The 27556-nt window shown below is 39.7% G+C and overlaps 1 protein-coding gene across 3 annotated transcripts in view; it reads left to right on the top strand.

Moving 5' to 3' along the window:
- Window positions 1-27556, top strand: part of TBL1X (transducin beta like 1 X-linked) — a 139048-nt gene that overhangs the window by 95797 nt on the left and 15695 nt on the right. For 2 of the 3 annotated variants that reach the window (XM_003203099.3, XM_010726681.3), the window contains 6 exons: window positions 7883-8028; window positions 10506-10758; window positions 17053-17185; window positions 23856-23997; window positions 26833-26896; window positions 26997-27094. In XM_003203099.3, the coding sequence (XP_003203147.1) occupies window positions 7883-8028; window positions 10506-10758; window positions 17053-17185; window positions 23856-23997; window positions 26833-26896; window positions 26997-27094 (836 nt within the window). Of the gene's footprint in view, window positions 1-5671; window positions 5758-7882; window positions 8029-10505; window positions 10759-17052; window positions 17186-23855; window positions 23998-26832; window positions 26897-26996; window positions 27095-27556 lie in introns of those variants that run through there. The other variant, XM_010726686.3, reaches the window with a different exon arrangement.

Genomic DNA, 27556 nt, shown 5'->3' with positions numbered 1-27556 from the left:
ACCTGCCAAAAACATTCTTTAATAAAATAATTTTGGGTAGCAGACATTTACTTGGAATTCTTGGCAGAAGGTGAGCAGGTCAGATATCCAAGAAAAAAGGGTGTAACGTTTAATATTAGTGAATAATGGCTTCTACAAAACTTAGGGTAACCAGGCACATTATAATTTTAGCAGCTGACATAAGCTACAGTTAGGGATAATTTCTTTGCGAAGAACGTGTAACACAGGGCACATTTCCTAGGGCTCTGGAAATAATTTTAATCGCTCCACAATCCTAATCTTGAAACAAATGTACAGGCCCTATTGTTCAGCTGATTTTTCTAAAAATATGTTTCAACTGCAGTTCTTATTTTAAATTGCTAATGTGTGTCCTTGCTAAGCCCTTTATGTAATTGCAAAGGTAAGTCTTCAAAAATAAGCAGACACTGCCAAAACTAGAGAGGCACTCTAGGATGTATTACTGAGAAAGCTCAGCTAGAAGAAAAATCTCAGGCTGCTGTGAATAATAAACAAGATGTGGTTCAGAATTTTATCCACCTATTTTCAGCTGCTTGTAGGATGTTATCAGTGGCTTTACGCACCAAATGTTGCTAATTGCAACAAAGCGTATTTTTGAGAAACCAATGTCCTTTCTGCAAAAACTATGCATACGTACACAAGGGTTCTATGAGCATATTTTTTATGTCTGTAGTGGCTTCACACAGATAGGCAGCTAAACTCCACTGCAAGCACTCTCCCTCCCCATAGAGGAAGAGGGGGAGAAAATACGATGAAAGAGGGCTCATGGGTTAAGATAAGGACAGGAAGATTGCTCGCAAATTACTGTCACGTGGAGACAGACTCAGCATAGGAAGATTAATTGTAACGTATTGCCTGTTACTAACAGACTAGAGCAGTGGGAGCTAAGTGGGAACTAAACCACCTACTCCCCATCCACCTTTCTCTCCCTCCTTCCCCCAAGCAGCACAGGGAACGGGCAGTGGGGGTTGCGGTCAGTCCATAGCCCTTCATCTCTTAAACTTCTCCATGGCCAGCTCTTAGCACTCGCTTCACATAGGTCCCTCCTACAGCCCTGTCCTTCCCAAACTGGTCCCACATGGGCTACCTACAGGCAGCCCCAACATGGCTCTGTACCACGGGGCCCACCCTTCAGGCACTGCCCCACACGGTTCCCATGGGCGGCAGCTCCCCCAGCCCTCCTGACCTACCGCTGCCCCTCTCCACAGGCTGCACCTCCAGCCCAGGCCGCTCCTGTGGGGTACCCACAAGCCATGCCTCGTGCAGGTCACAGCTACCACTGCCCCATGGGCTCCTCTGTGACCACACGGGGAGATCTGCTGTAGCTACAGCGCTGTTCCCTTCCTTAAATCTGCTCTCGCAGAGCACACCTGGCACCGCTCATGGCACTGCTCTGGCAGCACTGGGTCCCTTTGGAGCAGCTGCAGCTGCTGTGACTGTAGAGCACTGCCAGGCTCTGCTCACAGAGGTCACCCCGCAGCCTCCCTGCTTCTCAAATCTTGTCGTGTAAGCCCAATACAATGTCTATATACTTATATTTAGACAGAAATGTAAGAAGCAAGGATGGGGATTCATGCTGTGTTCGTAATTCACACTCAGTGCATCCCAATAGAAAGGGAATTCCTGCATTGCAAAATGGCAGCTGCAGTCAAGTGCAGTAAAGAACATCATTGGGTTCTCTTGAACAATGGTCTAGAAATGGTTTAACTTGCCCCAGAAGTTCAGATAGCATGTGTTATGTTCAGGATCAAGAAAATAAGGTTATTCCAAGTTAAATTGTTTGCTTCTGGTGTTCAGCCAGAAGTTGTGTTCTTTTGTGAATTTTCATGGGCTCAGAGATATGTTTTCTTTGCTTCTCTATACTAACAAATTTAGACCTTCAAAAGCCTTAATTTAGCATTAATTGTTTTCTTCATACATTGCTATTTGGAGGAAATGATTTTGTTAGTAGTTCTATTTCACTGTTCTTTGGTGGAATTTCTTTAAACTGCAGTGGTGTGGCTCTGATTTATTTCAGGTCACCGCATTGCGCCATTCTTCCTTTCTTGCCTTCCAGCTCAGATGGCATTCTCAAGATCCAGATGTCAAATTTTGGAAGATCTTTTTCCACTGTTTGCATCTGGTTTCTTTGGCAAGCTCAGCAAGCATTGGAGTTATTTGGGTTTGGTGTCATGGCAAGGCTGCCAGTGGATTGTGTGTGGACATCCTTTCCTTCTGTGTGCAATGTACTTTTAAGTCATTATGCTGTGGAATGCTTCTGCTTAATGTGTCTGAATCTCCCAGGAATTTTGCACTTATGCCCATTTATGGCGATAAAGCTGACTTTCTTTAACCCCATGCACGACCATCTTTCTTTCCCTGCAGCCTGTACAGCTGCAGTCAGCTCTTATATGTGTTCCATCCTTGCATGTATTTTACATCAGTAGAAGTATCAGCAATAATGCCAGTCACGGGAATACCTTAAGAAAACAAGCACTCATGCCATCAGAAGAATGAGATTGCCAGTGAATCACATTATAGCAGTTGCAAAAACCAGAAGTTACTAAGCCAGGCGTTTTAATCTTGGTACAACCTTCCTTATTTTTGTACCGTGTACCTGCCAAGAGAACAGTGTGTTACATCAAGATAAGAATTGAAAGACATAGTATTTGGAAATTCCATAAAGGAGGACAACACAGTATTAGAGAAGTCAATGAAATAAAATGTGTTGATTATTTGACAGTGCACCTGGAGGTAGTTAAATTATTACGGAAAAAAGAGTTGACATCTATCTCTTAAGGTAATAACAGCACTAATTTAGTAACTTAAATGAACCTGGAGTCACTACATTTTGAAAACCTGTCTGGACTGCCTGAATGAAAGAAATAGGAAAAGTCATTGGACTGAAGACCACACTGAGAATGAGTTATTCAAAGATTTGTAAGAATGGGTCATCACTTCCACTCGGTTCCTCATAGACATGTCTGAGATGTGTGTCAGAGACAGTTTGATGTTCATAATTATTTATTCTCTGTTTCATTTTGTGGTAACAAATGTTTCATGTAGTATGAAGAATCACATAGTGTGAATAATTAAATTGAATAATTTGCAACCAACTTAGAGACAAAATGTGTATTTAAAAAAATTGAACAGTATGTTAAGTAAACTTACTAGGTTCAAAAAAAAATTAGTTCATAAGCAGGAGACTTGTATGGTACTCAGTAGACAGCTTAACTGTCGCTAGTCATTCCTGAGTAACTGGCTAAGACAGAAATATGTCAAAAGACGTTGCTTCCACAGACCCTTCTTTGTCAGTCTGCTCACCTGCACAAATGCAGCAGTAGGTGCCATAGCTGTTGCACTTTAAGTTTAAACACGACTGCTCTTTACAGCGATAAAGGAATCCGAAAATGAAGGGAGCTCTTAGGGAACGTCAGTCAGATGGATCTATGATTGCTAGATCATGTAGCACAGGGAATACTCAGCAGCACCCCATTTGTGTGCTTAAAAGAAGGAATGCTTAACTCAGACCAGGTGAGGCACGTCTCCAGAGGATACAGGCTTTCTTAAGGCTGTGTGGCAGCCCAGCTATTTCTATCTCCTATGCCTGCATTTACTAGGCATTGCTGCTGTGAGCAAGCGTATTGCAAACAACTAAAGTTACAAAGCCTGCAGATCAATCTGCATGCAAAGAACAGCATTATGTTCGTTAAACAAAAAATCAGTGGCAAATACTGTCTGTCAGGGAGGCCATTTTTAACTGAAAATGGAGCAGCCAAGGGAAAAAAAAACACTATTATTTCTATTTTTGCAGTTGCAGAAAAATCTATCAGTGAAATTTTGCAAAACAGTCCTACATATGCATTTTTTGGCATTGCCTAGGGGAAGAATTCCCAAATGACTGTGTAGTACCACTGATAGTATATATAGGCACCTCGATGTGGGAAGAGATGCAGCACAGAACCAGGATTTGTTATCACTGTCAGTATAAACGTGAGAGAATCTCTAAATGATGAATTTCACTCACTTTTCAAGTCAAAAACACTTGCATAGCAGTTTTTGTTAGGTGAGATTCATTTCATTATGTCATTTTTCTTCTGCATTCATTATGGATTTTCATATGTCATTCAATGCTTTTATGCTCTGCAAAATCTTTCCAGACTGCTATCCCAGAGCAGATAGATACTGCCTTTTACGTGATCATACGAAGTCCTGCAGTTAATCCACTGTTCGTTTGGATTTTTTTCATGTATGATTATGTTTTTACACTTCGTATGTAGTTCCGATGGTTTAAGTTTTCCCATCTTTTCTCTGGGCTGAGCTGGGAAAGACCTGGCAGCCATCCTCTCAAGGCTGCTGAAAGATGCCCATCTGGGGCACTGGTCTTGTCACTGCACAAGTGACTGTCCAGCTAACAGGTACAAAACCAGTTCCAGCATGCGGCCGTGGTCCCTCCCTTTGGCCCTTAATGTTCATGCCCACATCCTTAAATGCTCTGAGTCTCATTGTATGTATCCTCAAAGGTTTTACTCCATTAAGACAACACTTACTGGTGTTATTTGGGTATAAATTAATGCTTTATAGAGTGATTATTACAATCGCTGGGCTGACAGAATTTTAAGAAGTGACACATATGGACACACATTTGCAAAGCACTTCTTTCATTTCAGAGCTACTGCAGCATTTTGAGTTTTGGTCTGCCAGAATGTCATACCATCCCGGTCACATCCTTCCCTAAGACTGACATTTGCAGAGCACGTTCTCCTGCTGTTCTCCCTCCCTGACTGCCTTGACAGCCTGCACAGTCATCGAGGGGGTGGTGTGCTGGCTTCCTGGCTTAGCACTGCCTCATGTGGTTTCATGAACTTCAGAAGGAGGGCCAAGTTAACGTTTGTAACACAAGCATTTAAATAGCTAGCATTTAAAAGAAACTTGCCTTTGTTTAGTAAAAGTCACCTTTTTATATGACTGAACTATAAAGAGCTGCAACGTAGCTCTATAATTCCATGTAGTCACGGTGCCCTAAAGAGAACTGATGACATCTGTTAACTATAGAAGCAAAGCTCTAATGATTTTTCAGTTACCAAAAACCTGATGTGGGTACAGCTTTATTCAGAATTTTCTTAACTGTGTGTGCAACTTTTAAAGTCACTGTACTTCCATATGTTATGTAAATTCTGGTAATATTTAAGAAATCAGGAGATAACCAGCAATAGGTTGGTTGGGTGATTGTTTCTTTGTTTTCCTTTTAAATACTATTGTACATTAGGATTTTTTCAAGACAGCTGAGGAACACAGTGTCCAGCAGCACCCACTTTAGTTTCACTCTTGATTTTCATTATTTGAATCTTACCAGAGAAGATATAGGAACATCTGTCTCAGCTGCTGGAGATAAGTGAGTGAGACTTCTATTCAGTGACGGTGTATCCAGGCGTTTTTTGTTTGGTTGTCTCAGGGGTGCTTTGGTAATAGTTACTTGTCATGGAGAGAAACAGTCAAAAGAAAGGACTCATTTCAATAACACAGCTGTGTTTTGTTCTGAGAGGTTCCTTTTCTCACCCGCAGTCAGGTGAGGTCTTGCACTTCAAGGACTTGGCAGCTCAGTACTGGCCAAAGAGGTTAGCTGTGTGCCATGTTAACCTGTCTGCTGGCAACAATGTGACTTGAAATGAGATGTGACAGCAGTCAGCAAAAAGGTCTGCAGGATACTGTATGCAGTAATGAAGTCGTAGTTAAAATTAAGGCTGCTATAGGTCCACAGTAAGTTTTCTGTTTCTTACTATCTTCTATGGATGTTTACTGTTTGCCATTTTTATTCTGTCTGCCTTTTGATCAAATCAGAGACCACTTTACAAAATTATGAGCTGCCTGCTCTCAAACTAGCTTTTTTTGAGGGAACTTCAGTGCTTCTGGACAACAGCTTAATTATCTGCATCTACTGCATTTTTAAGTAGATTGGCTGATTAATCTCTCGTGCTTTTTAAAGTCCACTGCTTTTCAAGAATGTGTTATTACTGTTGTTGTTTAATTTAAATTCGTATAAATATACATTTAGTGGGATCTGATTAATAGCATGCCCTATATTTATATATACATAGAGATTTCAGTGCTCAGCGATCAAACCCTAGGTTTCTGACTCAAGCTGTGTGTGCTGAGTGACTTCCTTCTTATTGTGGTACCCAGCAATGTGCTTGGATGTTCTGCAAAACAAATAACAAGGCAAAAACACTGCCCTGCAGATCTATTTTGGATGCAGCAGGAGGTCCAGCAGCTCATAAACTAGACCGGGATATAAAGGGTGAGACAGGGTAAAGGGGGACCAGAGATTAGATAAATGATACTGCCGTTTTTCAGGTGTTTTTTCCCTATGCTTTGTTTTCATGCTTGTGGTCATACACAATACTTCTTCTTGATTGACCTGACACTTTTTAGAAAGTGTCCTAAACATTCCTAAAAATGGAGGAGTGCTAAGAAAGGGAAGTATGGTAGGGAAAGGAAAGGATAGAGGCTGGCGGAGAAGAAAAGCAGTGGCAAATTGAAGTGCGTAGGGGGAGAGAATCACAGAGAAATACGTACCTTGGTTTTCACATGTGGGAGGCATTCTGTTTCTTAGCTTGTTTTTGCTGTCTGTCTATGATGGTAATTGAGCTGGTTGCAAAAAGAGTCTTGAAAACAGTTTGAGAGAGGGAGAGAAAGTAGTGCTGTGGAGCGAGCCCAAAATCCTGTCCGCCAGCCCACACACAATCGGACATTGCAGTGACAGAGGGGAAATCCCTTAACGGACAGAACTATAAATGAAACTACTGTTGACAAGGGGAAGAGGCAAAGCTATATTTAACGGAAGTATTTTCATTCGAGAACTGCTTTCTTTTTTCTTCTTTTTTTTCCCTCTTGTCTGGTCAGCGGAGACTGCTAAGATTCTTCCTGTTTGAGACAGCGCATGGGTGGTTTCCCCAAGGCTTTTAATGTTAGATTAATGCTCTGGAGACGGTGTGGTGATAAATGGGTTCCTACGGTTACATCTACATCCTGTGCTCCCTTCCCCCACCACTGCCTGGGCCGTGGGTCTGCGGCCTCCAGGCCAGACAGCAATGCCCAGCAGCCCTACCAGCCACTCGGCTGCAGAGCCTCAATGTTCATCCACAAATACACTTCAATTTACAGCGTCACGACCAATTCTTTCTAGGACAGTGACAAAAATGGAATGGCAAAGGGAAAGAAAATGAAATAGTGAAGAGAAAAGCATCGGGCTGAAGGGAGGGCTCTTGAATTGGCTCTTCATCTCCAGTTTGACAGATCCCAATTAATTACTTTTGCCGTTGCTGTTCGCTTTCAGAAGACAGGTTTGCAGGAGCGGCCATTCTGTTGATTCATGCTTAATGGCAGTGCTTCGCGTGTCGTATTACACTCAGCAATAAATGTGGATTTTAAACTTCTCCCTTGCATAAGCACACAGCTCCCCTGCGTGAGCTGGGGAGTGGTGCTGGCAGGGGTGTAAGTGCTCAACTTTAGGAAGCACTGACATGAAAACATAGACAGGAAAATAAAGACCTGAGTTATTTTTATTGTTAGCTGAACGTGCCCTCGTGCTGACTTGTATTTTTCATGTTTGTGTTTTCGTTTTCAGCTGGCTGGTTCCCATGATTACTCTCCTGTGCGTGCATACATGTTTTGGAGTGATGCTTGCTACCCATGAGATGTGCAGAGCTGTGCACAGGCAGCTACAGGGCCGCTGGCACAGCTCTCCTTAGCTTCTGTAGCAGCCTTCCCCCAGTTGTGCTGCAGTGTCTTTTGCATCTTGAAGCAGAATTATTTTTAGACCATGAAGGTGTATCTGGCCGGTGCGTTTAGATTTCATGTCATGGCTTCCTTTTCCTGCTCTCAGGTTTCTCCCACTCGGCCTTCACATTCGGCATCGAGAGCCACATCAGTCAGTCCAACATCAACGGAACACTAGTGCCACCTGCTGCACTCATCTCCATCCTCCAGAAAGGGCTCCAGTATGTGGAGGCTGAGATCAGCATCAACGAAGTAAGTACCCCCAGCACCCCTCTCATACCCCTCCTGGGCACTGCCAGCCAGCGTGCTGGAGCTCACCAAGGAACACATCTCAAAAACACACACCCACCATCCATCCTCATATTGCGTTGATGCAGTTTCCTTTTGTTGCTCTCCCTGTTTTGCCCCACCCAGCAGAGAGCCAGGCAGCTCTGAGGTACACGTTTCACTTTTTGGCTGTGGCACCGAAGCCACCTCTGTGTTGCTTGTTTGGGTTTTACAGTGTTTCCACTACCCAAGGGAACAGAGCGGGTGCAGAGATTCCTGCAGCAAACAAGGTGGTGTGTCTGTGTTTACAGAGTTGTGTTTTCAAGGTGACAGCAGAGTTTGACAGGAAAAGTTTGCAATGTAGGTTGAAACTTCAGTCTTTGCTGCCTTTCAGAACCTAGCGCTGCTGTTTGCAAGCCATGAGGAACCTGATAACAGTCCATAGAGATCACTGGAGAGATTCTTCTGGTTTCAGTGGCTTTGGCTCAGATCATACAGAGACTGAGCACCATCCCATCATAGCACAGACATGCCAAAACAAGTGTGTGTAAATTCTCATCCTGGCTGGATCACTGGTTGTCTGTGTGCATTGTGTGAGCAGCCACAAAGTGTCTCTGTTCTCATTGAGCTGCAAGGAGAAACAAAGAGGGCACGTAGGAAAAAGCCAATGTTTTTGCCCTGCCAACCTTAAAATGGCGCAATACTTTGAGAGGGAGTGGAGCATGACAGATGAGCAAGTGCTGCATTACAAAATATTTACCACAGTTAGCTGTATTTGTCAGAGATCTGTATTAATATTAATGCATAAAAGGCTATTGCTTTTTCCTCTGTAGCTGAATGTCATATGTGAACAACGTGGGTGAGAACAAAGGAATATAAAATAGAGAAAAGGCTGTGTTTGTACTGTATGATTTGGAAATCCATTTGTTTTTATCTGTATGGTTTTATTTTTATGACTCAATACCACATTTAAGAGTTGTATATGTGTTTTTTAATTGGGGCAGTGACATTTGACATTCATGCCAAGCTGCACTTTGATGGTGTTGTAATAACAACCAGTGTGAGGAATCTCTCTCAATTTGCTGCTACTTAACATTTGGCCTTGTGCCTGATATTAGATCTACACAGTTAGAATGTTTCTAACCATGAACAGCACCTATAAATTCAGGTGAAAGGTGTAAGGTTCTATTCCTGTGAATCCAGCTTCAGAATTAACCTCTTCTGAGTGAATAATCTAAAAATACATGTGTTGTCACTGCTGTGATTTATTTTTTCTCTCCAAGTGGTTCAATTCTGCTTGATTATATAGTTAGAAGCAAAACAAAAGCCACTCTTCCTCAAGTCTGTGTGCCAGTAGTGGCTACAGATATACTGTGTGTATTACTTCAAAGTGATGAGTAATCCTGAGTTTATAAATTAGTGTGCATAAAATTAAAGTATTGTTTGTGATTTGTGTGAAGACAGTCGTGGAAATATTCCACTGAGCATTTTTATAGTTAAAAATGTAGGATGCCAAAATCCATTGGCAAACGTTTGTTTTTCAAGTTGTAGCAAGTACTTGAGCCAGGATTCAAATAAATGTCTATAGAGATATTTACATAAAAAATGTTGAGGAGAAAGAGGTCTTATTTGTGTCTTCTGTAATGACTCTTTTCTCTGTTTTCTTCCCCGTTAGGAAACAAATATGTAATACTTTAATAACGTAATTGTAAGATGTAATTCAAAGGACAGTCCAAGAGAAGCAGACTTCTAAGCCAAACTGTTATTTTTCCTCACCAGTTACTGGTATCATTTTCAAAAGATAATAGGTAATAGGAAAGTGAAAGTGAAGCAGAGCTAAGTAGATAAAGCAGTTGTTGACCTAAGTCTGTATTAAGTCTTAAAAAATAGCCTTTGAAGGTTAATTCAATTGCTTGTTAAACCTGAAGCCTAATTTACAGAAATCAAAATGAAATCTGTAACTATTGTTAATGAAAGTAGGGGGAAAAAAAGGGAATAATAGTGGTAAAGCAGTCCCATACAATCAGCTACAACTGGTGCTGCTGGGCTGATGAATGTGGTATAAAGAAACAGTGAATTTGCATATACATCTTATTTTGTCTGAGGTTCGTTATTCATCTACTGCTTCCATTCATATGCTACTGCTAGTGCAGCAACGCAAACCATTCAACCGTTTGGCTCTGTCATGACTTTGGCCATTATTCTTTCCTTTTCAAAATACTAAATGAAGTAAACTTCCTGTTATAATTCAGACAATATATTTTCACAACATCATATTTTTGTGTCTGTAAAGAGTTTAGCTGCCCGATTTTTGTGTAAATTTTGGACAAATTATGCTTTCACAGGACAGTATCCTCACGCAACGTGGTTTTGTTTTGTTTCTTTATAACATTGCCTCTTTACCAGCCTTAGTGCTGAAGATCCTGAGCTTGCAATTTTACTTTTGCTCATTTTCTTTGCAGGATGGTACAGTATTTGATGGCAGGCCAATAGAGTCACTGTCTCTGATAGACGCAGTGATGCCTGATGTTGTACAGACCCGGCAGCAAGCATTCAGAGAGAAACTAGCTCAGCAGCAAGCCAGTGCAGCAGCAGCAGCAGCAGCAGCAACGGCAGCAACAGCGGGAACAACGACGACTGCTGTTTCCCAGCAGAACACACCAAAGAACGGAGAAGCCACTGTGAATGGAGAGGAGAATGGGGCACATGCAATAAGTAAGCCAACCTGTGCAGCTGCTTTCCACTGCTGGGGTAGATTAGATTTTGAATAATCCTCATGTACTTAGTTGGTGTCTCTAAGGTGGTAAAACTGAGGGGAATAATTTCAAGAGGATGGGATAATTCTAGAAAGATTTCTGACTAGACAACACTTTTTCTCTCACAATACCATCTCTTAGAATGCAAAAACTTCAAATATCTTCAGAATTGCAAGTTGAAACCAGTGTCGTGAAATGGAGCTGTATGCAATTTCCTTGGAGCAGGCTATCCGTAGATTTCATTAATAGGTGCTTTAATACATATGATGAAAGTTGGGAGAAGCTGCAGCTGCAGTTGGTCATTATGGCCAAGCTAGGTAGGAGGTGGGTTGAGAGCCTGGGCCCTGCAAGCTGTATTTGTATAATTAAAGCATGACCAGAGCACAGCACTGAGCGCTAACTACCCTATGATGATCCAGTGTCTTACTGCAAAGGTCCTTGGAGCAGTTTGACTTATCCATTCCTGTACAAAATAGTCAAAAACTGGATAGAAGCTTGTATGAGCCACTGCTAGCAGTTTGGAAACAGCGAATTTCTTTTGAAGGCACAGAGGAGAGAATTCCTTGCTTTGTTACTTAATGCCACATGCTTAGTCATACAAGCAAGTATAACTGTGAAGGTCCTACCTCCTGTAGAATGTTCTTGTATGGAAACAGTCAGTCCCTAAGAGCTCCACGTTCACCTTTGTTTACTGATGACAGAGACTGAGCTCATGTCTTAGACATCTAAAGTTAGGTGTATATACCTATAGGTGTAACTAAATCTTGATGGCTGTGCTAACATTGTTGAGCAGATGTGATTAATGGTTCTGTTTTGTGTGTGCAAGCCATATTAGGGCATTGGTTAACATCTGAAATGAAACGTAAGTACATTATAATTTTCAAAAGAAATTCTGGAGGAACATGTGTGGCAGGTTTTGTAGGAAATCGCAAGAATTCTTTAGTTTAGACAAGAAACAGGTCAGGACTGTTGTCATGTAACAGATTTTCTTTGTTCTGCAGTGTAGATGCCTTTATCAGTCTCTCTCTTCTCTTTGACTTGAATAGACTCCTCCCTGGGTCAGTGAGAAAAATGCTTTCAAACCAGATTTTTCTTCAGGGAATTTCAGTCAGACAGAATGGTTTCCCCCAGTTAACACTGAAATGATTTAAAAAACATTTTTCTTTTGAGAAAGCAATGTTAAAAGTTCTAAAAAATTCCAAGATGTTACTTGTTTTAGATCTGTGAAAAATGTTAGTATTTCCAGCTGATCCTTTGTTTTGAAGTTGAACTTATTTCATATATGCAGTAATACAAGCAGAAATGAAAGCGCTTTCAAATTTATCTACCACTGACTTTTTGTTGTTGTTGTTAACTCTTTCATTCTGATCATTGGTAAAGATTTTTGGAGAATTTCTTTCTGTCTCAGTAAACAAATTCTGAAGGTAGAAAACCAAATATCAGATCATCACAAATGCAGAACTTCTCAGACTTACTTTCTCTGATCTGAAGAAACATGTATGCTATTGTGTTAAAAAAAATGAGAGCCTTTCAGATCAATTCAGATGTGTAACCACTCTAACCCTCAATCTCTCAGATTTGTCATCATGTTATTAAAAGTCATAGTTCTTACAGTGGTTTTTAATAGAAGTAGTTTCATGAACAGTTGTGAATGTTTCTTAGAGTCTTCAGGTGGAGAAATCATGTATGACCTAATCTCATCCAATATCTGCATGGAGCAGGATGCAAGAAAATTACATCGGTGTTGTCCAGTGAAATTTCATAGGCTATTAAACTGCAAATTTCAAAGCATGAACATGGCTAAGAACCTGCCAGGCAGATAGGTTAACAGAGCCATGGCAGTGGGAAGACAGAAGGTCTTCAAGGAGTACCTGGCCAGCTGGCACATCTCATTGGCAGCTGCTCTTGTGCCAGTTCACCATCCTGAGCAAAGAGGTGAGGTCTGCAATTTAAGGAGAAGGAAATTTTAGGGAGAAGCTCCTGAGAAATATAGAGACAGATGGTTCTTTGTGTGCCTCCCTTGCTCTGGGAGGAATATAACCTTTCTGTTGGAGTCATTCAGAGGATATCAGCGAGATATCAACAACTGCAGGCTGATACTGTATGCATACTTGGGAGATGCATACAGATCTGCAAAACTGACGTTCTCACCCTTTATCAGACCTGTTTAAATAAACTGCAAGAGATCTCTCTCAGTAGTTATCAGAAACCACTAGAAATAACAGATCTAACTGGCAGTTTATTGCATTGGTCTGATTAATAGTCTTACACTTATATTTCCTTCATTTATGGTAAATTTAGGAAAAGGTAATTATGTAAATGAATTAACAATAAGGTCATGCTCTTCCTTTTTATTGCTTACACAGGGCAAACAGTATCCAGCCTTACCTTCACCCTTATCACTGTGTTTAGAGAGTGTTCAGTCTAGGATCGACTAAGATGAAAGATACGGCAAGAGCGTAGGTTAAGACAAAACATTTAGAATAAGATTAAGATCAGAAGATGTTTAGGATGGGACATAGAATGAGTAAGGTGGAAGCTGGGAGACCTACTTTGTAGGAAAGAGTGTTGATGAAAAACATGGGAGAGAATTCCTGAACCATAATTTCCATTGTTGTTGGATTTAACAGAACTAGTATATACGGGGATGATTTGGGGTAGTGTGCTCTTTCTTAGACATAATTTAAGATAGACACAGAAAAAATCTAACAACAGTTTGAGATGCAGACTTAAAATAAGTAAGTAAAGGAAATTGTTACCTTCTTTTGCTGCTTCCTGAGTAATGTTTTCTCTTTTGAGTCGCTTTAAAAATTAGCTTAAAATAATTGGCTTTAGATTGTTTTCCAACTCAAATATTTTTACTGTTGTTTTTATCATTATATTTGCAAGGATTGGGTTGGGTTTAAGAAAAATAAATCTCTGGAAAAAAAAGCTCTCAACCGAACTCCTTTATTGAAGGTACAGCCATAAAGAACAACTTCATTGAATGGCCTGTCAAATATTTAACTCAAAAATCATTTCCTGTGAAAAGTCAGGGCTAGCACTGGTAAGAGCTTAAAAGTACATTATTTTTGTTTTAATGCAGAGGGGAAAAAAGAGTTGAAATCACTCACTGGTATATGTTAAAATTACATTTAAAAGAAATTGACACAATTTTGGGGACAGGGCATATAACTTTCCAGTGACTTTGTATTTTTAATATCTTTGAAGAAAAATATTAGAATATAGTGTAGTCTTAACCATAGAGAAATAGAAAATAGTTTGTATTAACATTTAAGCACAGTTCTCCAGTATGCAGACTAATTTTTTCACTTTTGAAGGTCTGCTGCACTCAGTACAATTTAATCATGTTTATCTGAAAAGAGCCTGAAGCAGTATGTTCATTCATTCTGTTTATTCAGTGGGGCATTTTATGTTTTGGAAAGAGTAATCCTTTAAATATGAATGTTCTTTGACATCACTACTTAATTACATGATGAAAAACAGGAAGAGGAGACATACAGAATGAACATTTGGAAACAATTTCTGAAGGATTTCTCATCTTTCTCTCCCTTTTTTCCTGAACCATCAAAGCTGTAGTGTCAAAATTGCTAGTGGAAAACAATAGAAAACAATTGTGCAGATATTTCATTGTTTCCAAAGGCCACTCAATCTTATATGTACTAATGCAAGTATCACTTGACTGAGGGCTTTTTTTCCATGTCACGAGTTTGTTCTTTTTGCAGAATAATTAATAACATTCAAAGTGCATATCTAGATTTCTCCATCTGGCCATGTACGAACAAAAAATACTTCTAAATATCAGATGGCCTTGTTCTGATAATACCTCACAACTCCGAGACCCTGGAGTAAAGCTGCTTTCAAGCCATCATTTGGTTTTATTCAGGAGTGAAAAGCAGCTCTACCTTTAGAGCCAGGCAGGTAACAGTAGGATCGTATATGGTAGAAGTATATCTCATTTAATTTTTTCAAATTAAAACACTTGAAAGATCTCACTGCATGATTTAACCCCAGCTTCCAACTCACAGTGTGAACAGGACACACATGAATGCCTAATAGTTACCATGCTGCTGTTTTTCTCATCAATATGTGCTTTAAACCTGGTGATTCTTTGCTTTGGTAAGACATACAGGAGCTTGAGGCCATATCTCCGGGTTGGTTTTAACAGTGCTTTACTCTGTATTGCCCTGATTACTCAGAATATCTTCTCAAAGTTCCCAGCTGCTAATGTCAGGCTGCATCTCAAGTACTAGTATATCCTGATGGTATTAATTTTACATAGGGAATTATCAAGAACAGTGCTCAGCATACGTGGATTTTACAAGCAGACATTTGCAATAGTTTAGTTTTATGCAGCCAGTCCGTGGTTATTAAGTATGGTCAGAAGTACAGATATTTTGAATGAGGAGTGCAGGGAGAGGGAGGGGATTGTCTGCCTGTACTCTGCCTTTATGAGGCCCCACCTGGAGTACTGCATCCAGGTGTGGGTCCTCTGGTACAGGAAGGATGTGAAGCTGTTGGAGCGGGTCCAGAGGAGGGCCACGAAGATGATCAGAGGGCTGGAGCACCTCTCCTATGAGGAAGGCTTAGAGAGAGTTTGGCTTGTTTAGCTTGGAGAAGAAAAGACTCTGAGGAGACCTCATTGTGGTTTTCCAGTACTTGAAGGGAGCTTACAGGCAGGAGGGGGACCAACTTTTGACACAGTCTGATAGTGATAGGACAAAGGGGAATGGCTTTAATCTAAAAGAGGGGAGATTTCGGTTAGATGTTAGGATTAAATTCTTTACTCAGAGGTTGGTGAGGCACTGGCACAGCTGCCCACAGGAGCTGTGGTGCCCCATTCCTGGAGGTACTCAAGGCCAGGTTGGATGGGGCCCTGGGCAGCATGGTCTAGTGGTTGGCACCCCAGTCCATGGCAGAGTCATGTTGGAACTAGATGATCTTTAAGGTCCCTTCCAACCTAAGCCATTCTATAAAATTCTATGGAAAGTGCTACTTGCATGAGTCAGCATAAATTAGCACAAAACAGGGTAGTTGAAAGCATGGGTTAGGGTAGAAATCTGGAGATCTTCCTTCTGATGGCAGTTGTGTAACATCACAGTCTGTTTTGCCAGTCAGTGGGTAATAGCTCAAAGGAGCATGAGTATCAGGACAGATGGCTGATTCTAAATGCCATAAACATGTGGCAATAAAGGAGCATAATTATTCCACTTGTGAACCTATGGATCTCCATATGTGATTAAAGAATGACTAACTAAAAGACTTAACCCAGATTGAGAACTTGGATTTTGATCAATCAGAGCAGATCAGCTGGCCAAGGCATTGATGAGATAACACAAGGCTGCCTCTCTGCCAGCCTGCCAGCTCTCTGCTCTTGGATGTGCTTTCTGTGAAATGGGTTGCAGTTCTGCACATGACATCTGCTGCCTGTTGTTCCAGTGTGTTACCTGCCCTTGATTGGTGTCTCATTCACAGGGGATAATAACCTTGTGTTGCAGCCAGGAAGTGCAGCTTGAGATTCATAGTGATGCAATGAAAATCTGGAGTGCAGATATTATTCACGATGCAAATTGGTATGAACTGCTGCCGCTAAGAGAAATTCATTGTTTTAAACTCACTTTTTTTTTTTTCTTAAAGAAATAAAAATGGTTTATAAAACCAAAGTAGCTTAGACTGCAGTCTGAATAACCCCAGAATCACAGTATGTGGGTTAAGTATATCTATGCATCAGTTGGTCCCTCTGCATATATCGTGGTACACATAAGAGAATTGCTCACTGTTTCCCTGCTGTACTTGGGGAATTAGGCCCATACTACATATATCCTACATATATGTAGCCTCTCACACTTTTAATGGGATGCTGTATAAGAAAATGAATGTGCCATTTGCTGCTTTTTTAGAAGAACAGCATAAATCTTTTCTCGTATGTATGTGGCAATCTCCTACTTCAATAAAACTTTAGGTTGATTTAACTTAAGACATCTTCAAGAAAGTCTGTACTGAAATGAACACTAATTATTTATATCTAAAGCTACATACTTTATACAGGATATTTTAGAAAGCTCTATATCTTGAGGAAATATCATAACTTTGAATCACCATAGAAAAGAAAATAGAGTAGCATGACCAGTGACACAACACAGGACATTAAATTTACATTGCTTTTAAGGTTTAAGCCATGGGTAACCAGCTGTTTTTAATGCAGACCTAACATCATCTTGCAAACTACTTATTCGGGTATTTCTCTTTACAGATAATCATTCAAAGCCAATGGAAATTGACGGGGATGTTGAAATTCCTCCTAACAAAGCAACAGTCCTTCGGGGCCATGAATCAGAGGTGTTCATCTGTGCCTGGAACCCTGTCAGTGACCTGTTAGCATCTGGGTAAGGCCATGACTGGAAACAGCTGCTGTAATTAGAGTCTATTTAGAGATGCAAGAACTTGAGAGCATATCATAGAGACTAATCAGTAATCTCCCTACTGACTTTTTCAGCCTGCAACTGTTTTTTTTCAGCAGTACTGCACATATGTAGGAGTTCAGTAATAGGAAAGAATAAATGTGGGGGGAAAAAAAAACAAACCCTAATTAAATTAACAGAAGTAAATATCAGGTTGGAGAAACAACACAAGATCTCTACAAGACTGAAGACAGCAGTTTCCAATGAGTGATTTCAGATGACAGGCTGGATTTTTAGAAAACAGAATCTTCCTGAACATATCTTATTTCCAGAATGTCCAAGCCTAATAGTATTTCCTTTATACCAGTCATTCTAGGCAGTGTACTTGTAATGATAAACGTATCCATTGTGGTGTTAATTTGAATTTTATAGAAAACAGCCTTCAGGTGATCCATTATCACAAGCACATTATCTAAGGGCAAATATACAGGGGAGAGGGGATGCCATAAAAAATTATTCTTTAGGGACACCTGGTGGCACCTGAGATGCAGCAGCAAATGCTACTTTATTCTGGAGAGTACCTGCACAGCTGAAGTAAGGCATCTACTCAAGTGCTCTGCCCCTTTTCCAGTTCTTACATCTCTCTATTCATTATACAGGGTGTTAAGACTCCTCAGTATAGAGGCTCAAACTTCACTTACTGACTTTAGCACCTGTTGAATTTGTTATCTACTTCTTGATGTTTGGCTCACTGTCAGTGCTTTCCACGCTACACGGATGAACTCTATTTCACAGTCCTTGTGTGCAGAGTTTAAAAGATGACTTAGGAATCAGTGGGTGTTTGATTTTGCTGCAGAGCACTGAGCACTGGTAGCTGGATAAAGCAAAGAGCTCAGGGCAATAGAATCATAGAATCCTTAGTGTTGGAAGGGACCACTTAGGGCCATCTAGTCCAACTCTCCTGCAATGAACAGGGACACCACAGCTAGATCAGGTTGCCCAAGGCCTGTTCCAGTCTCGCCTTGAAGGTCTCCAGGGATGGGGCATCCACCACAGCACTAAGTAATCTGTTCCAATGCCTCACCACCCTCACTGTAAGAGATTTTTTCCTTGTATCTAACCTAAATTTATGCTCCCTGAACTTGATGGATGGTATCTTGCACAGTCTCCCCTGAAACTGGAGGACAGTAATCAGAACCATTACTTACATGTCCAAGATAGAGAAGTACCTTCTCACTATCCCTTCACGTAGACTTTGCCCTTCAGAGTAGTAAGTCTTTATTTGTAGGCTTTACTATTCATTCTGGAAGCATATAAATACACATGTAGGCAGAAAGTACAGTCAAGTACTGTGTCTCATGCAGACTAATGGCAATGCATTGAAAACGCAAATATCTCAAATTCATATGCATCTTGATCAGTTTTTAGCCCGTTTGTAAGTGAATTCTGTTAGCTCTCAGATAATGCAGAAATGAGTGCCTCGTGAAGCTTATACATTATTGAAATAGCATAAAACGCACAGGAAAAATGGAATGGCAGGAAAAGAGCTGATTGATGATGCTACTGTACAAAGAAATATTTGAGATGTCTAGTATAGTAATGTTATATGTTATCATCAACAGGTAAACTATATATTATGGTACCAAATTAAAAAAGGGGAGAAATTCCCTGAGGTCTTAAGTATGCTGCAGTTCCATTTGTCCTTTACAAAATATTGCTTAAAAAAAACCCCTACAGTTAGACTGATGGGAGAACACTGAATTGTTAGATTCTGTAATAGCCATGTTGTGCTGCCCAGTCCTTACTTTTCTTCTGTCTTCCCATCTGCTTTATTGTACCCATCTGTTTTCTCCTTAAAAAACACATAAAAACCCTAACTATTAAGTAAGTGAAATAGTGCATTCATTCTATTTATACTGCACATAGAACAATTGAACTTCAATTCATGGCAAAGTGTTTCCTGCAAACCCTAAGCTATACAGGTAATTAATCTAACAATTAGTGCCAGTTTAGAAAGCAATCTTCAAAGCGCTAGAAGAACAATGCAGATTCACAACCTGATCTCAAGCAAGCTGTGTAAGGGAATTACAGCATTGGTTTCCAGATTTAGTGAGTAACCCACGGATAGAAAGAAAGCTGTGTATTTGATCCCAACTACTGGTACTGGTTAGCACTGGTTAGTATAAGAATGTATACTTTCTGGACTTGGCAAAGGGCTATTTAAAAAATAAATGTGGAAACATGAATTTCTCTGATCAAACAGTGAGAAGAAGTACCTTCTGCAGCTACTTGTCATTCTCCACCATTCCCATAACTGTGGAAATGGAGGCTCAGGAGACTGGTGTCACCAGTAAAGGCTACCAAAGACATGACTGTCACCAGATACTTAAGAGAAGAACACTTGGAAAGTGTACATACGTGCAGTTTTCTAGGAGGATTAATTGCACTTTGTCAAGGAAACGAGCATTCCAAAATAAATAATTGTGTATAGTATTTTCAGAAGGTAAAAAGAAAAAAAACACGTGCATAGGCAAATGTCAAGATTTGACCATTCCAACCATAATTCCAGTTTTACTCCTAAAATCCAGCTGTCCTTCTTTTCAAAGACTGATTTCTTCCCTGAAATTTCTTTCAACGTATTTTGATTTTATGGCATACGTAAATCATTACAGATGGTTGTGTTCCATGGGTAGTGCAGAAACAGCTACATCCACATTAGTAAACTAAACATGCCTGGGAATATTCCTAGGCATTGAGGCCAACTGGCACAGCATGGCCTGTGTCTGTGCTAGCAAACCATCCTGACTGCCAAATAGGGCGGTTGCCCACAAGCTGCACTTTGGGGATTATCTGCATGTTCCCTGTGCCCAGGAGATATTCAGAGAGATCGTCAGGGCCCTGTGTGCAACAATACACATTAGTGGCCCCATCAGAGAGTGCCAATTCAAACAGCCCTAATTCTGGCGAGGAGGAATCAATCTATCAGCTTGCTAGCATGGGTGATCGTGGTCCAGTGACCCAGAATGTTCCTGAGCTTATTTGAATTTCCCAGTATTGAAGTAGACTGTGAATGTCAAAGTTGCTGGAGCCTTGAACTCTGAAAGCTTTTCTAGTTGAATTTAAGTTGCTTCTTTCTGGACATTCAGCCGCTGTTTCCAAGAGCATGCTCTGTTCTGTTACATCCAGCCATGCCCTTTAAGTAATTCTCATAGCTGTGAAGCAGAAGAACCTGGCCTCATTCCCAAAACACAGCAGTAGGTTTCTTGGCTTATCTTTGCTGACCTATACCAGCCTCTTTCACACAGGGGAACTTTGTGTCTTGCAGAGCTCTGTGTGCATCTTCGCTCTCTGTAGTCAGCATAATAATTAGCCATAAAAGTGTTGTCCATAAGATCTATTGATTATAGCTGTGTATGGCTGAAGCAGGAGAGTTTCTGGGCCAATTTCGACTTTCATCTCTGGGTTTTACATAATGCTTTGAGATACTGTGTTCCTCATATCAGCTGTTTAGTACCTACTGTGAATTACCCTCCTGAAAAATCCTTTTGAATTACCAGTTTGAAGGAGTGGATTGCAAACTCTCCTAGATAGTGCCAGGTGTTAATTCATCTAATTTTAAGTGCTTAATCACTAGCAGTTGACTTCATTGGGGCCAATTTCTTTGTTATATCAAATCTGTTAATGCAACCAGCTCTGCTATTAGGTGAGTTCTGTTTGAATTATCTATTGTGGGGAACAATATTGCTGAATCAGTGGGACAGACAGATGGTTTCCCCATTGTGCTTAGGCACTTGGCTTCTCCCTCTGGATGCCTCTGAGGCATTTCCCTTTGCTGACTCCATAGGAAACTTAAGCAATTACTCTAAGAGACCTGTTTTATTAAGGAAAAGTTACACGTGTAAATTAAGTGGAGGAGGTTCCCTTTATGCTTTTAATAATCTGTTCTAAAATAAAATAAAAAATCCAACCTGTTTCAGCCAGAAGTATTAAAGACATGTAGCAATATTGCATATCAAAATAACCGTAATTATAAGACTGTACCTGAAGATTAGAAGTACCAAAGTTCAATAATCATGCAAATTCCTTTAGAAACTTTTGCTGTTTTAACCTCTTTGCTGGCTGTTATGGAACAGGGATTTTATATATCACAAATAAAATTCTGCAAGCATTCTTCCACTTTGATTCATGGTTACACAAGGGCTGAAGGGCATGAAGTAAAATGCTTTCAGAACTAAGCCTTCCTAAAATTTGGCAGTATTCTTCAGTAGTGCAGAACAGTATACCTATTACTCAAGTGTTCATGACTCGCATGTTGGAATGAGCTGCTTTATCATGCAGATAGAAATGCTTCTGTGGGTTAAGGAGATTAAATATCTTTCTGAATTGTGCTTGAACTATGGTTCTCTAATAAGGTAGGGTTCACTGAATCATTCAACAGAAATCAGAATACTTTCCAGAACAGAGAATACTTTTTTTTTTTCTTCTTTTTTTTTTTGTCCCCAGCAACAAAGGGGAAGACACACAAATACCCCTGCCACACACTGGTAGGCTTGTAAAGCCTCTCTGCAGGGACACATAATAGCTTATGTAGCCTTAGGAAGAAGAAAATGGAAAAACAAAATTAAAATACTGGAAAATAAGATTGCCCAAGCACAGCCAGAAAACTGACTAAATAAAACTGTTGAAAAACAAAGCCATAACCCTTTTAGAAATAGCAAATAGGATATTGTGTTTGATAGCCAAGTGGCTGCGTATTTTATTCAGCGGGTCCAATAGCAAAGTGGATTATTATAATAAGGGCAGAATTGGCCAGGAATCTTACACAGTGTAGAAGCCAGCACTGGAGGAATTTCCTACTTAGCATGTTAACGAGTAACCCAAGCCTATGAAAGACTTACATTCCCACTATTGTAAATTATTGCAACTAAAAATGCCCCTTATCTTCTGAGCCTTGTGTTTAACTTCATGGACTTTCCCGCCAATACATACAAAATTGTTCAGTTTTCTAAACCTCTGAAGAAGTGAGAAGCTGTATTACATTCATAGTTCCCTATGATGACAAAAACTATCTTGATTCAAATTATTTCTTAATCACCAATGTGAAAGATGTGTGCCAACAATCAAAGAATGGCTGCATAGTAGCCAAAGAATGGCAGTAGCTTGTGACAAAGCCCTGGCCAGCAATCACATCTCAGCTTGACACAAAAGGTTGTGAGGAGATGGGAGGCACGTTCCCCAAGCATGCAGTGATCCAGCAGACCTCAGAGACACTGATACAGGCAAAGAGGATTCTTCTTGTGCGATTGAAATATTGTTCATGTAAAATCTGGCTATATTGTTGATAGAAAAATATGCAAAAAATCAATCTAGTTTGTTGTTTTATGGGTCATTATTTGCACTTGAAAAGTATGAAGTGTTCTAAATTGGCTTGGTATTTTTTAGTATGAACAATTAAAATGTTTTATTAGTAGACCATAAAGTACAAAATTCTCTTGTAGTAGATTTCTTTTTCAGTAGAACATGAGTTATCCAAGCAAAAATGGATCTCAGGACTTCTGTCTTCAAATAAATACTTTTTCTACTTGGTCATGTACTGGAAAGTAAGTCCGAGTCACTAATTAAAAGGAAAAGTTAACATCAGATGCATCAACAATAACATTTAGTTTTGATTGTATGAATTCTTGGAAGTATAGGAGAGATCCTAATTCTGCTCCAGGTTTCTGCTTAGCGCAGGTAAATGAAAATTACCCTCTGGATACAGCAAGAAATCCATCTTAGTTGGTTGCTTTGGTTTCTGTTGTTGTTATTAATTGCTTAAAAAGAGAGGGGAGGGGGGTGGGGAGGGCAAGAGGCAAATCCCAGTAAACCAGAAACCATGATCTCTTCCACTCTGCTGGAAATTGATTTCTGACCTCAGAGACATTTTTTATTGGAAGGAAGATCTGCGCACAGTGAAAATAACTATAATTTTTGAGCAGATTATGATCAACTTTTCACTTTCTCCTCACAGCATTTTCTAGACAACATCAGTCTGCAATGAAAATATCTTCCTAGAAAACATTCTGTCTATGAAGTAGATGAAAATCCTCAGGCAGAGCCGGGAAGCAGGCACTGTAGCACTTTTGTCACACTGTTACAGGTCCCCTTCCCTAAGGCAGCTGCCAGGTGACATTGCACCTCTGCAGATGATGATGCTGCATTCTGCCCCTCTGGGGAGCACCAGGGGCTCTGTCTGCCATTAGGAGGTTAATGTGGCTGTGTGCCATTTTTGTAGGAGGCATGTGAGCACAGCCTTTGTGTAAAGGGCTGCCTTTATGTTTGTTAAGTTCCTCAAGACCATCTCTGCAATGGTAATGTGAATGAAGTGCAAAATGTAGGTAGCAAGCAAATGTACAACTATTTTTTGAATAAAGCAAATGATGTTATGCTGTAGATTTAGATGATAAATATCATATGTAGATTTAGATGATAGATATCATATAGATAACTTCTCTAAAAATATTTGCCAGTATAGGGAGTGCAGGAAGTGCAGAATTGAAAAGCCACATTTGAAAGGTTGTGATGTTTTCTCAATTAAAAACAGAAACAAAGGTTTTTTACTTTGTTTGCTGGGTTGCCACCAATAGTTTTCATCTCTTTGCAATTGCTTTTGTAGATCTGGAGACTCAACAGCCAGAATATGGAATCTCAATGAGAACAGCAACAGTGGTTCCACTCAACTAGTTTTGAGGCACTGTATAAGAGAAGGAGGACATGATGTCCCCAGCAATAAGGATGTGACTTCACTGGACTGGAATGTAAGCTAGCTTCTAAGACTGTGTGTGGTTTTTAACTGTCTAAATTTAATTTGGAGTCAATTACAGCTGCTGTTCTGTATCTTTTATATCTGAAGTGACCAGAACCTCTGTCCTAACCTACTGACCTCTTGTTTCAGATACTCATAATAGACTGAACTTTCCCCTGTATGCTTTAATTTTCCAGTACAGTTGCCATCTTCAAGCTTAATGATGATGTATTTATGTATCTGTTTTTAGGAGCATGAGTAAAAATAAACTCAGCTAACTTTAAGAATGACAATTAAACAAGCAATCCGTGTAGTAATGAAAGCTGATTAATATTGTGTTTGCATCCCATAGTTATTCTGTTTTGGCATATGAGGAGATGTAAGCACCAGTGAAGCTTCTTCTGAGATTGAACTATCAAGACACACTCCTATCTGAATTATGTTGTACGAAACATGTGCTCACCTGGTAGTCTATTTGGGTAGGAACATGTGTAGTCATTCTCTGTCACCCATCCACTTTCCAGGTGAAATTGTATTACTTGATCCCTTACTGACCTTTATCCTGCAAAATCTTTTATTTATCTTACATATTACAGTATCGCACAGGGATGACTGAAGTGAGCAAAGAAAACAGGTATTCTTAGGAATCCCCAGTGGCTGGGCAGTGTCTTTGGGCAGCATTAAGACTGCTTAATGTCTCCTTTCTGCTGCTGAGCAGTGTAAAATGAACTTATAAGACCTTGCAAGAACCTTAATTAATTTTGAGATCATTTTCATTCTGTCCATTTTGTTGATATAGACAGAGTTTTTGTTGTACAGACAGAGTGATCACAACGAATTGAAAACAGCACCAGGAAGGATTCTCATCAGTTACATAAAGTTTCAGTTGCTGGTCAGAGACCAAGATTTGATTAATCTTTACTGCAATATCACTGTCCTTCGGTGCTAGGTGAGCTAGGTGCTTCACAGAAGTGTAAGATAAGGTAGCTGTGCAGGTCAGCTTCCCCTATGTATTGGTTATTTGACACAGTAAAGTTGATGAATATTACAGGAAGTGCAGGTAAGTTAACAAAGCAAACTAGGATAAGATCAAGAATGCGTATTATTTGTTCTCTGTGTACACCGTGGGAAACAAAAATTGTCAGGAAAAACTGAATTGAGAAGTAGGAAGTGGGAAGTTGAAAGAAGAAAATAAGCAAAGATTCAGAACAGTTATGACATAAGTTGTCAATAGTTCATGCTTCCTCTAATAGTACCTGCAGCAGATCCATACCCTTCCAGTCTAAAGTGATACTTTACTTGCATTGGGCTAGTACCTAACATAATTCAATGTTCCTCATTTAACCACCATAAGTGCTTCCAACGTGCTTTCAGTTTTCCAGTGAATATGAGTTACTGCTAACAAATTTGGATAAACTGTATGTCTAATCCCTGAGCTTTCCTTCTCTTTTCCATTTTGCTGTTGCCTTTGTCTGTATAAGAGGCCCACATACACAGTGAAGTTGACTTGAGTTTCCATATTTTTTCCCCTACGTCATTATGTACTTGACTTAAATCTGCAGCCAGTGTGACTGCTTACAGAGTGTTGAGTTGGTCATATGTTATAAAGAACGTTTTATGCTTTTTCCTAATTTTTTATTCATGATGTTAGAAATGCCATCTGCCTTTATTATTTATATAGAACTTCAATATTAATCATATTCCGTTGTGAAATTTTCACATTGTTTAATATATTAAATCAGTTCTTATCTGTTTTATGTGATTTATGTTACAACAGGAAAGGTTATTTCTAGCAGTCATATTCAGATAATGTCCTTTGATACCAAGGGTAAGGCTAATCTCCCTCATATTTAGCCATCTAAACTGGTCATCTAGGTTCCTGCTAAGAGACGTGCCTTCGTGGTGGTCTGGGCAGAATCTACAGCAAATAAGATAATGAATTACACTCCAGAAGCAGTTAGTGCTGCTAGTTCTGGAGGGGAGGCTAGATTACTTTGTTAGTCTAACTCCTGCCTTCTAAACTTCTGGAGGTAAATGGGGTGAATCTCATTCCTAATTTAAGCTAAAACACTTAGGGAACTAATTGCCCACTGCTAACAGTACTTACCCACCTAAGCTGGTTCCAGAGTCAGGTTCCTTTTGATTTCTCTCATTCTGGCCCAGTAAATCTTTCATTGCCACACAGGAGTTATCCTTCAGTGAAGATCGGCCTCCAAAAGGATACATGTAATTTGCCAGTTAAAGTTACCAGGTTTTTTTTTCTCATAATTGGAACCTGTAAGTTCCACTTAGAATTCTGAGACTGCCCATCACGATACTGTGCCTCTGAGCACATGTGGGAGTCTTTGTTTGGGCAACCTGGAAGCAGCTTCATTGTGTTAGACAGTGTTCAAGGTGATAACGGTAGGTAGCTTATATGTTTAGGTTCTACTTTTAAGTATGGATGCCTGAACTTCATTTAACTGGGATTTGGTAAGGATATTCAGAATCAGTTAATGATTCTTAGTCTCTCATGTCTGAGATGTAATATCTGTTTGTTATCTGGAAGAATCCCAAATAATTTTTTTCTATCTTGTTTTCCTTTTCTAATCCTGTTGAATAAATTACTTTTATCTGATGGCATAGCTCAATTTTTCAGAGCTATGCCGTCAGAGAGTTTTATTTTCTCATTCTATTTGCAGTACTAACCTTTAGTTTATATTATATAATAATGATACTGTCCATTTTCCTGTGTGGACTCAGATTACCTATAAATTGCAATGCACAAACCTGAGGGGGGAGAAGAACATTTTGTTTGAAACAGATATCATCTAGTATTGACCTTTGATGTTTATATACGTCCCAACAGAGTGATGGAACACTATTGGCTACAGGATCATATGATGGTTTTGCAAGAATATGGACAGAAGATGGTAAGTCAAACAACAATCAGTGGTCCTACACAGTTAACAGCAATAAAGAATAAAGTTGACTAATTCATAAACAAATTATAATGTTCTTTCTTTATTCCAGGTAACCTTGCAAGCACCTTAGGTCAACATAAAGGTCCAATATTTGCCCTGAAGTGGAACAAAAAGGGGAATTATATTCTAAGTGCTGGTGTTGATAAAGTGAGTTCTAAAAATACTTAATTATAACTTCTAAGTGTGCTGACTCAGTGAGCATGTGCTGTTGAATTCCATAAGACTATTTGCTTCTGCTTCACATGCTGTGGGGAGTTTTGGGGAGTTTCTTTAATTTGTTCTAACGTGTGTTGGATTTCCTTGGGTTAAGTGAGTGAGTACGTTTTTGAGACTTCACATATTTATGTGAAGTCTATTTTTGTGTGGAAGTTTGTTTTAAAAAACTCTCCATTTGCTCCCTGTTTAAAATAGCATCTTAAATGTTTCCATAAAAGAAAGAACTGCTTCCACTACTTAAGTATATAGTTTTATCAACCACGGCAATTTCCAAGAGAGAAGTTATCTTACACATACTGACTGCATTTTTAGCTCATCTAATTATAGAAGCTGTTGTATTTGGATAAAATATATACGGTTTCCTTTACAAACATGCAAAATATGGTGGTTCTC

This window comes from Meleagris gallopavo, chromosome 1, assembly GCF_000146605.3.
Source record: "Meleagris gallopavo isolate NT-WF06-2002-E0010 breed Aviagen turkey brand Nicholas breeding stock chromosome 1, Turkey_5.1, whole genome shotgun sequence".
Classification (NCBI taxonomy): domain Eukaryota; kingdom Metazoa; phylum Chordata; class Aves; order Galliformes; family Phasianidae; genus Meleagris; species Meleagris gallopavo.
This window is presented reverse-complemented; position numbering and strand designations above follow the sequence as displayed.